This window comes from Pogonomyrmex barbatus, unplaced genomic scaffold (assembly GCF_055798465.1).
Source record: "Pogonomyrmex barbatus isolate J1 unplaced genomic scaffold, ASM5579846v1 scaffold7, whole genome shotgun sequence".
NCBI classification, from domain to species: Eukaryota; Metazoa; Arthropoda; class Insecta; order Hymenoptera; family Formicidae; genus Pogonomyrmex; species Pogonomyrmex barbatus.
Genome location: NW_028297171.1, coordinates 2,331,685 through 2,343,884, shown reverse-complemented (window position 1 = coordinate 2,343,884; position 12,200 = coordinate 2,331,685). Strand labels below are relative to the sequence as shown.

The following is a 12,200-nucleotide window of genomic DNA, read 5'->3' as shown; positions in this document are numbered from 1 at the left end:
GTTTACTGATAAAATGAAGATAGAATAATTCATCTCTCGATTTAGTATATCTATATTATAGCAAATAATAAAGGATACAAACAGAAAAAAGAGAAAATATATAAAACATTATTCTTTTGCTTTTTATTTTTTTTTTTTTAATTTTCGTACTCGTATGAGATTTTTCATTCTTCCAAAAAATCCTAAAGTATTTCGAGAGCTACTCGAGGATACATGCAGTGGCTTTCGGTCATGGGTTCAAAAGTTCTTCAGGATGAATTATTTCGTCTGCTGTAGACGGACTTTCCTAAATCTTTCAGAACGCTTTTGTGTAAGCGTCGCTCCAACGTAAACATTTGCCTCTTTAATTGACTTACGCGTACGTCAGCCTGAGAATTCGATCTTAAAGCCATCATCGTGCTTTGAAATTTGTTATAAACGAATTATACCAATATTTTTATATTATCTTATTATTTAATAGAATTTACTTGATTGAAATTAAAGTGACTTGGCAAATGCAATAAAAAACAATTCAATTAAATTGAATTATAAAGTTGCTGCAATTAACGATCTTACCTGATAAATGTAATTATTCACATCGGTTATTTTATATTTTACAAAAATATTTATTACAAGAATCGAAGAATTGTTTGAATTAAATATTATTCTAATAATTTAAGTTTTCATCGAAAGATCGTTACTTTTAGAAAATATCATATGAGAGGCGCTATTAAAAAAAAAAAAAAAAAAAAACAAAGGAAATTTGATTCGATTTTCTGTTTTAAATTTCTTCTAATTCTAAACTTCCGAAATAATTTGCTCTTCTCAAACCTATATTTTGTGGTTTTCTTCATTTTTGAGATCGTTTACCACCCACATAGACTTTTCTCCCTTCAATATAGCACTGTAATTTTTACTTATAATTGATGATCCTTCATCTCTTAGATCAATTTGTCTGACAATTACTACCTCCATATTTGCTCTCATGTCTAACATTAAATTAAAAACAAAATGAAAGGAAACATTTTGGATTTTAGAGATGACATTAATGACAGAGACAAGATTAATTTTTAATGGAGACATATGTCATCAAGTATTTTTGTTTCTTCGCAGAATGAGTCGTGTTTGCAATCTGCTTCGAATCTCGGCCACGAAGAACCGACAAAGAGCAAAGGACGAACGGGTTGGCCGCAGCACATGTGGGCTCTCGAATTGAAGCAAGAATCATCGACCAACCAGATGCAATAAAATATACCGAAGACACCACTGTCAAAACATATCCACGATATTTCACAAAATATCGTTCGAAACGATCGTTCCTTTTTAGCCTGACATTATTTTTTTACCGTCGAAAAAAGGGTGGCCCGCAATTTAGCAACTAATATATCTAATGCGTCTTTCAAATATTTTCAAACGATTCGTGGAACAAATTTACGGCGAGAATTTTGATAATTACTGAGCGATAATATGTATTGTTGATAAAATAATGTTTTACAAAACAATTCCAAATCTCCAGAAAAATGCGGCCAAGCAAAAAATATAATTATTCGGTAAGAAGAATAGTATTGTTTGTATATAGTATGCATTTGTAATTGTTGTGTATGTACAGGGTTTTGTTCCTCCTATAGCAATCGATGTTGAAACTTTTAGCCAAAGAACATTATTTTACCGATGAGTCTATTATTTTCATAAGTTGATAACGATGCGATTAAGTTGTAATTATGATTTTGAATTCGTGTGGATTGAATTATTAATTAGAATTAAGAATCTTTGTAAAGTTTTGTATAAAGTATCGTTACAGAAATGTATAAAATGTCACTAGCAATAAACAATGTACTATAATAAAACATAATATCTTACTTTTCACCTTTCTAACTTATAACTTATAACTTAATAACTTATTTATAAATCTATAGATTTTTCACATTTAGAAAAACAGAATGAAATTTTCGCATTTAGAAAAACAGAATATATGTATATGTATTTTTAATTGTGATATAAAGAAATTTATAATAATTTATAAATACTAGAAATATATATTTTTTATATTTTTATATTATTAATGTCTATATCGTATTTTCTTTAACGATAATGAAAGTGAACCCTCGAGTTATCCCTACTTGTTTTTAAATATACATCATTTTGTAGTTTTTTTAGTTTTTTTATAAATATATATTCTCAAATACATTTCGTAAAAGAAGAAGTCGTGAGAAGTTCTCTTTCTCTATCTTTTCCTTCTATTCAGCTGGTCCATTATAGACGGAGAATTCATTGTGTGAAGCGGTTGGTTTCGGATTTCTGGCTACTCTGGCGCCAGTACTTGGTCCCATGTAGTATCTGGTACATGTAGTCAATATATATCCCGAAGAGAAAATATTAGTGCTTATCTGTCCCTGCACGATGGTAGACAATATCTCTGATGAATGAACATCCTCTCTCGTTTTGTTTTCGAATTTGTATTGTCGTATTCGGTTATTTTATATCAAAAATATATTATAAAAATATTTATATATTTATTACATTACATTTATATTTTTAAGAAAGTTATTTACTAAAAATTAAATATTAAAGTTAAAATCTGTAAATTAATTTTTTAACGTTATCAGATTAGTCAAGAAAATTCTTTATGTCCAATAATTTTGTGCGACATATTTTAACTTTAACTCCAATGAACATCCTCTCTCGTTTTATTAATTTTCGAATTTGTTTTGTAGTATGGTTATTTTATAAAAACATAATATATTATAAAAGTATATAATGAGAATATTTCTGTATTTATTGAATCTTTAAAAAAGTTATTTACTAATAAAAATTAAATATTAAAGTTGAAATCTATAAATTAGTCTTTAAACATTATCAGATTAGTCAAAAAAAATTCTCTTCTACCCAATAATTTTGTGTGACATATTTTAACTTCGATAAACTTCAATATTTAATTATTTACTCTTATTATCTCTTTTAACGTTGCTTATCCCAAAGTTTTCGAGATTAAGTTTATTTAACGGCACCCGTTCAATTAATTAATCGGCGTGATTAATTTTCAGTTTTTGCTACCAGGAACTTTGACTCTCGTGAGACTAAATATTTGCGACTGTCTTCGATGGCATCGGTCCATCAATGTCCGTCCGCGCCTAAACAACGATTCCAAGCCGAAGACGACATTGTCGGTCTTGTGTATTGTACGAGTGATCGCAAAGTCCGGGATCGATATTGCCGAGGCGATTGACGAGCCGTTTGTTTATCGCAACGAGTGGCACTATATTATGCGCGAGCGTGCACGTTCGCGAAGCTTCGAGAATGTTAATAGTTGGGCCTCGCTGTGTTGCCTCGCCGTAAACATTTCAACCGGCTTCACCGACGCTGATGAAGCCTCGTATTTTATTAACCGACCCTACGATTCTCTCGTCTACGTCTATTAAACCACGATACTATACTAAGTGACAAGTTGGACATCGACAGTCCATTTACATTGTTTACATTATTGAGATCAATATATTAATTAAACTATATCACCGTGTAATAAAAAAGGATTATTTTTTTTTATGCATAAAAAAATTAATATGCCTACGAAAGAGACGAAATCTAATATAAAAGTACATTCCGCGAGAGCAAGTTATTTTTTTATGTATATTTGAAGTTTGAAGGAGGTTACTTTGCAGTGCGAGATAAAATTTTGTCTAAAAATCATACATTTTCATGTAAAATTGATCGCTAAATCCGAAAATGATAAAATTAAAGCAGATTGAAGACAAGCGAAATGATAAAAAAATGCATTTTTAGTCAAAATTGTCCAAATTTCTCTTTTTTTCGGCCTTTCTACAGTTTTCTTTATCGATGAATATTACGTGAATGCACTTTAATATTTTAACAACAATTTGACATTTCACAGTCTACTTAATTTATATTTAGCATGTAAAACAAAAGCAAAACCAATAAATAAAGCAAAACAAAACTTAAAATAAAAAAAAATACAGCGCCCGGATCATAATAATTTTTGCAATATTTATTTATAGTTTGGTTTATTTGTACTTCCAAAATACTTACGCAGTATCTTGAAAATCACATTTTCTTCATCAACATTCACAAAAAAAAATCGCAGAAAGGTAAAAAAAAATTTGAGCGATTTTTTATTAAAAATATATGTTTTTTTATCTTTATTTTATTCTGTTCTAATAGCTTTAATGTTATGTTATCATTTTCAGATGTAGTGATTAATTTTACATGAAAATGATTTTTAACAATCACAAAATTATCTTGCACCGGAAATGATCTCTTTTGAATTTTAAATATTTAAAAAAAATAAATAACATGATATTGCAGAGAAAAATGCATTTTTGTACTAAATTTTTTTACTTTTATGGATATATTCGATCTTTTCGTGCGTGAAAAAATTGTTTTTTAATTACACTAATGTATTACATAATTATCTTTATTAAATCTTTATAGAACTCTGCAAGAATGTCATTTCTCATAAAGCTTTATGACAAATTAAAATAAATTCTTGAAAAGTGCTAAAAGAATAAAATTAAACTCATAATTTACCTCATGTAAGATTTTAATTAACTAAATTTTTATTTAAAATAATTGAAACATTTAAAGACAAAAATGACGATCGTCTACTACAAGAAAGTAACGAATATTTCTTATAAATTTTTGCGGCAAACTATAGACTAAACTTTCAAAACGCACTACGCTAACAAAATAAAATTAAATTTATCGCATTTAATATGTAAGATTTTAATTTAACTAAATTCTTACTTGATAAAATCAAAACATTTAAATTTGAAGAAAGAACAAACGCGGTATCATTTACTATAAGAAAGTAACAAATATTCCGAGTATCTCTTTCGCATGCTCGACATGCCGGAACGTTAACCCTTTGCTCTCTGATGTCGGCGTTCCTTGTCAAGCATTCTATCTCCAAAACCATTCTGTTTACGCCCGATTTCGCAGCAAGAGAATTGTTTGCAAGTCCTACTGCTAAATTATTGCACGATTCCACAGCAGCGTACGAACTGGAACTTAGCACTAAACATTTAAATATCTACATTAAAATTAAAATTAAAACTAGCAAAACCAGCATTTAAAGAAGCAAAATAATAAATGACTTTATTGCTTAATTGTTGCTTATTAGTCAAAAACTTTATTTGCAAAAGGCGATAAAATTTTAGCTATTTATCGAAACTATATAGGTGTATGATTTTTAAATAAAAATTTACATTAAATTCGATGAATTTCATAAAAATGATTTTCATAAAAATTAGGCTTGCACATTGGATTGTCTCAAGACAAGACTTTGTAATTGCTTTAAGAAATGGATAAATTAACAACATATATTTTTGCGCAAATTGCGATTTTAATCGATTTGTTCGGCGATTTGTTCGGAAGTTGCGGGTATAACACACGCGGAAATTCATTTTCACGTGTGAGGAAACGGACTATCCTTTCCTGGCTACCGAGAATAGCCAAGTTCTTGCGGCATCATGGGAGTGTTTATATCGTGCATCGTCGACCGCGGGAGGTGTTCTGGGCTTCGTCAGGGCAAGAGTTTACAAAGAGTTGCCGATTCACCTTCCCCGCCCTCTTTCACACCTATCCTAACATAGCGCGTGCCTACTCTCGGCCTTTCCTCCGTTCGCAAAAAGTCAGAAAAGACTTACAAATTTTATTCATCGCAAGAAGAAAAGCGAATTTGCTATCTTAACCATCATAAAATCATCAAAACTAGTAATTGTTTAATAAATATTCTCAAAAAATTATTACAATCGTTACATTATTATACGATATTACGTTAAGAAACATCGATATTTATTTCAAACAAATATGCTGAAAGTATAAGGCAAGATAAAGCAATAAACAAAAGATAAATTAACAAAAATATCCGACATTTCATTGAAAAAAAGAATTTGAAGAACTCTAATCTTTGTCGATCTAGACAATTTGAATCAAATGTTCGCGCAAAAGATTGATTGCTAATTTAATTTAATTAAAGTAATGGTTTAAACAGATGAGACCGAGACAAAGATCTCGGTGCATCGTGAAATATCACAGAATCAGATCACCAGATGCAGGACATCCCTGACGTTAAAAGATTTATCTCACTTTTTCGTACATTTCGGTCAGGTCGACTTATCCCTGATCTGTATCAATCTGTTTCGGAGAATCATCCGAAGAATCATTTCACAAAATCAATCGACAGTTGCAATGCTTCCCGATTGTTTTCAATGATAATTTTGCGGACATGTTTATTTTAATATTCTACCAAAAAACTTTCTCGATTAATGACACGAGTGTGTAACATTCATTTATATTGTTCGTTAAAGCACGTGAACTTATTTTTAGATCTTGCTGCAGAAATAATTAAGATTAATTGCCGCTGCCGAAACCGCGAACGATCTTCGCGATACGAGCGAAGGAAAAGATGTCGAGTGTAAAAAAAATATCGTCACGTGGGAAGATTTTCGTGGCTCACATTCGACTCGGCAGATGCAAGTGCTCTTATATCGTGCGTCTACCAAATACGCATCGCGATAAAAAAGTATGAAGCGGGCGTTTGTTTGCTTTGACAAGTATTAAAAGTACGATGGCGCACGTAGTCCGCGTAGGACGAGTGTGACTCGCCCACTTAGATCTCACTGAAAAACCACCGATGTCCATATGTAGAATCACCCTCCCTAATTGCACGCCTTGAGTAAAACGTATTCACTGCACACATACATACATGATAGATAATGTGTATGTATCCCAAAAAGCCATGTATCCCACAATCGTGGAGTCCTCGATCAATTTGCATCTGAAGGCAATCCTTACAGAACTACGTTATGATATTTCATCTTGACGCCAGATAAAATTATATAAGATTAAAAAGTAGAGATCAGAGCAATGGACGATAAAACCATATAACATTAAAATTTAATAACCATAAAACCATAAAATATTTAAAACTATCAATTAATATATTCAGACTGCAAAGAATTAAAAACAACATTAATTTTTGCAGAATGTAATGCATAATTAAGTTAAATTAACTTTTCAAGCTTCACTTTTTTATTCGCGCGCGTTTTCTTAAAACCGGCACCAATTGTACGACAATAAAATAACAATGTTATTAACATTGATAAGTTTATATTTGAAATTTAATATTCCTTTGACGAAGACTTGGCGCGATTCTAGGGTAATGTCGGGATCGCTCGACCAATCCGATGCTTTTATACGAGAAAAAGTTCGCAAGGCGATCAATGAATTCGCAAAGAATGCGAATTCATTGATCGCCAAATTAAGCCGGCAATCGACAAGTTAAATCCAAGACTAATCGTTTGTTCAATCGGTCGCAGAGCGGCCGTAGTCATTTGTTACACCACGTGGGGTATGAAAAATACTCGCGAGAAAAACAGGACTTGTGAAAAAATATACATGTGTATGTGTGTGTGTGTGTGTGTGTGTGTGTGTGTGTGTGTGTGTGTGTGTGTGTGTGTGTGTGTGTGTGTGTGTGTGTGTGCATGCGTGCGTGCGCGCGCACGCGTGTTTACATTTCGATAAACAAGTGTGCGAGACTTTAATTATAGTGCAATTTAATTGTTTTCTCTTATTATGTTCTCGAACAAAATCACTTTGATAATTACAGGACTTTTCCAAGCACGGAATTTGCATCTAAAATATTTACATTAACGTAAGAGAAATGTATGTTTTAATTTATATTGTACCATTAAAAAGTTTTAAAGTTTTAAAATTTAAAGTTTTTCTTTTCTATACTATCATTCGTCACAATAATATAATATAATATCAAAAGTATTGTTTCACTAGAAACTATAATGTCATAAAATCGATTAAAATATATATATATAAAAAATAAAACTGGAAATTTATATAAATTAATTATGTGAAATAATGAAAAGATCTCTTTTTTTTTATTAATAAAATAGCTTTTTTATACGTTAAGCTAAATTTAGAAAAATTATCATTTGTGTGCGGTAAAATTAAATTCATTTGTACATTAAAATAAGATATATGTATCTCTTTTCATGTGAAGAAATCGATACGATGTTCCCATTCATTAAAACCGAAAGAATTAATGAAAACTGCTAGCGTTTTCTGAGGACAAAGATAGAAGCCACTACATTGCGTGGGTGCGTTATTTCAGGACTCGCATGCGAATCCTGAATCCCAGATCCAGGAATCTCATTGCGTATGTAAGGCAGCCAGTCTGGCTTCAAATAAAGACGAATCGTTTCTTGCCGGCAATCGTGATTGGCCTCGGGGGTGCGAAAAGAGGCGAGAGACAATGAGATGAAAAAACAACATCGACGTCCTCACGACGACGCTATTCCGCCATCCCTATAAAACCCCGGGAATCACCACCGTGTCCGACATTATTCTACGAGGGAGGCTCGAGGAAACAACGTATTGCCGAGATGATCGTCATCCGAAATTTTGCCGGCCGTGCAACTACCATCTGTATCCTGGCTACGCTGCTCTGCCTGGGCTCTCGCGTTTCCGGTGAATACGGTAATTTTTGTGGCGATTAAAGCACGCAATAATTAAGGTTCCGAGCGTCCAATTGAACGATTCGTGTGTTCGCAGAATCGCGGGAAATAAACTCGAGCGGAAGAGCGAGCGACGGAAAGACGACGGACAATGATTTCCGCTCGTGTGTCGAGAGCAAGTGTATCAAGCGCACGGACATCAACGGCATGTGGTTCGGCCCACGTTTAGGAAAACGACACAGGACGACGCAAAACGAGAGAGAGGAAACGAATCCTGAGGTCGAAGCCTTGACGAATGTGTTGGACGGCGTGCGTTGGACGGTCGTCACGATTCCAGCAGGTAAGACTGCAGATCTTTTTGGAGCAAATCATTAGGCATCATTAAGATTAAGGTCTTTTTTATATGTAAACTGAAATGATTACTTGTGAGAATAGAATATTCCAATTTAACAATCGTTAACTTAAATCGATCCATAAATTTCAATATTTGTTCTGTGTAATCTCCAATTACCCTCGCGTAATTTTAATCGTCACGAATAAATCAGTATAATAAATAATAATTTTAGCCAATGACAAAAGACAATCGAGTCAATTTACACCGCGTTTGGGACGAGGATCAGGCGAGGATCTATACTCGTATGGAGATGTGATAGACAGGAGCGAAGTCGACGAGGACGATCGCACGTTGCCGTTGCCGATGTTCGCGCCGCATTTAGGCCGTCGGCTTTGGGGACCGAGACTCGGACGTCAATTACGCAGTGTATTGCGAAAAATGTAGACACGTAGACACTGTATGAAAACTAGAAGATCGTTGAAAAAGTTGAAGAATGAAGTATGATATTGTAGACTTGCGCGATTGTGAGGCTCTCGATGAAACGGCAACCACAATTACAGCACTATTATGTAAGATATAAAGAAATAAAGTATATTTATATTGCGAAGCAATAGCTATTGTTCTGTCTCTCTCTCTCTCTCTCTCTCTCTCTCTCTCTCTCTCCTCCTTTTCTCCTCTCTTGTTGTTCTAAAAGTTGCAATTATCTAAAAACGCCCCCGTTTTTGAAATCTATGTAATTTTGAAAAGTGAGATATAATATAATATGAAAAGTGAGATAGATATAATAGTAAACCTTTTATTTCCTTTTATTTTAATTGATATTATCACAATAGAATATAATTGCACAAATGAAATGTAAATAAAATAAAACTATAGATCAAGATTTAAATTAAATTTCTTTTTAAAGTAAATTTATTCTCAATAAAGTTTTTATAAAAACTTTGTTTCATGCTTTTATTTAAAAAAAATAAATTTTTAATTAAATAAAAAATAAATTGAGAGATGTATTGTTTCAAAAAATGTTATTATTTTTACTTATTTTCATGGAATTCATATTCTCCATTAACACAATAAAAGAAACAATAAATAGACGTAAATTATATAATAAAAGAAATAATAAATAAAGTAAATTAATATATATATATATATATATATATATATATGTGTATATATAAAATTATCAAATAAAAAGAATTATTAAACACGTAAAAATATTTTTCTTATTAGGATCGATATTTTCAATATGAAATTAAAAAAAAGTTTAAAATAATGATCCTTAAAATAATGAACTTAATTCGTATCCGAGGATATCCATGTAGGATGATAGTCGCTATTTTCAGCATCTCGAGAAGGGTTGAAATATCTCTCTCAAGAGGAAGTAGGATGGCGGAAGAAAGAAGAGAGGCAAGGTGCCGAACTACAGGGAGTAATTCCTCGACCGGAACTACCAGCGAGCCATGTGGCAACATAGAAGACGATCATAATCGTAAAACAGCAAGGCGAAGCAGATACAAGTTAGCTTCTAGTTCCCGCTTTACAACAGTACCGTATATCGAGGATCGCTCGTAAAATATGTCAGAAAAAATGCTTGCGATGAGAGCTTCGGAATATTAACGCTGATCGCGACTGCACATTATACAAGATGTTTACAGATAACATCAAATGCCGTCGCGAAGAGAAATTCTTTGACTTAGTCTTCAAACCAGTTTCTTGAAAGAAGATATTCATTATAAAAACTTGAAAAGATCAACATCTATAAGCAATTCATTAAACTTAAACATTACTTAAATAAGATTCCATTCTTTGTTGAAGATTCGAACAGATTTTAATAAAATGATTGATTATCGATGTGTTTAATGTTAAAAATTAAGATGGTGTAATATTACAAATTAAATTTTCAATAAGGAAAAAATTTGTTCAAAAAAATATTAATATTTAATATTTAATCATAATATTTAATATAGTAAAAGTGAGAATTTACTAACGAAATAACGAAATTTTACATTTCTTATGAAAACCAAATTGATACTGAAAAAATTGATTTTTAAAATAAATAAAATAAATTAATAGGAATTGAATAGAATCTATAAAACTTGTTTCTTATAAATTTTTAATATTTATCGTTACGTTCTTAGTACAGTGAGATGATTATGATTTACAAGATTGTCATTTACATCTGTTTATATAACAAAGCAAAATTCGAAGAAAGAACTTTGATGATCGCTTATGTGTAAACGCTGTAATACTAAATCATTACAGGTAAACAAACCATATTTCTACAAAGATCATGCGCACCATACGCGATATTAAAACACAAAAATCGATATAAATCTCACATTTATCTTTGTGTTGTGCAAATAATACATTTCTACAAAAAGTTATACTACTTTTTTGGTGAAATTTCATTGACCAATAGAAACCATATTCGCACGTCATATCAATTTTAACGTTTTAACTTGTCAAAATTATGTCGTTTGTTTATGTGGAATAAAAATAAATCATTGCACTTCTTTTGTTAAAAAATTAATAAAAAATGAGGTTTAAATTTTGTTATCATCTATTAAATATTGATAGTTTTTATACATATTTATTATCAATTTTTGTTATTCTTAAGCTAAATCTTACTACTATTTTTTAAATATACTGTATACAATATATAATTTTAAAATTCAATAAATTTAAGAAAATAATATTAAATTAATTAATTTTAATTTTAATCCCTAATTTTAATCATAAATTTTGTTTATATCAAATTACATTAAATCGTATATAGTTATAAGATTTTCCTATATAATACAAGAAATAAAAAATATAATATATAGCAACAATAAATAAAAATCTATATATTTATGATTATATATTTATGATCACAGTATTATATTATATTATATTAATAATTATATTATATTATATTATATTAACATAGTATTATATTATATTATATTAATATTATTATATTAATATTTTATATAATATTTTTATGTAATATTTTATATAATATTTTATATAATAAATATTTTACGCAAATTTTTTTGGTTCCTATTTTTGTGATATTTTTGCGATATTTTGCGATATTTTTACGATTGCAAATTTTTTTGGTTTCCTATTTTTTTATTTTTATTTATGACAAATCTGTATTCTACAGCTTTACAATTTATTTAATTATATATAGTGATACAAAATAAATAATAAGCCGAGAAAAATGTATAAAAATTTTATGTAATTTTTAATTTATTGTGATATGTTAGAATGTTAGCGAGGAATATTTCCAAACTTATTAATATTTTAATTGAAATTAATTTAATTAGAAATATATGTTATTAAATATTATGTTATTACACACTATATGTTATTAAATATTTATAATATGTAGCCGAATTATTTTATTCATTAAATTGAACCGA

At 30.3% G+C, this 12,200-nt stretch overlaps 2 protein-coding genes across 3 annotated transcripts in view; both read left to right on the top strand.

Moving 5' to 3' along the window:
* Positions 1 to 1,831, top strand: part of Hand (heart- and neural crest derivatives-expressed protein) — a 4,787-nt gene extending 2,956 nt beyond the window's left edge. The window contains exon 3 of the mRNA XM_011648401.3: positions 1,093 to 1,831. Within this exon, the coding sequence (XP_011646703.2) occupies positions 1,093 to 1,227 (135 nt within the window). The 3' untranslated portion in view covers positions 1,228 to 1,831. The remainder of the gene's footprint in view (positions 1 to 1,092) is intronic.
* A 6,494-nt stretch (positions 1,832 to 8,325) lies between these two features.
* Positions 8,326 to 9,407, top strand: Pban (pheromone biosynthesis-activating neuropeptide). Of its 2 annotated transcripts, none has more exons than XM_011648402.3 (3): positions 8,326 to 8,484; positions 8,560 to 8,802; positions 9,029 to 9,407. In XM_011648402.3, exons 1-3 carry the CDS (start codon positions 8,391 to 8,393, stop codon positions 9,238 to 9,240), a joined length of 549 nt encoding a protein of 182 aa, XP_011646704.2. In that variant the 5' UTR covers positions 8,326 to 8,390; the 3' UTR covers positions 9,241 to 9,407. The 2 variants fall into 2 exon arrangements, with proteins under 2 accessions (XP_011646704.2, XP_011646705.2); XM_011648403.3 differs by having other exon boundaries at positions 8,329 to 8,475.
* The last annotated feature ends 2,793 nt before the right edge of the window (positions 9,408 to 12,200 follow it).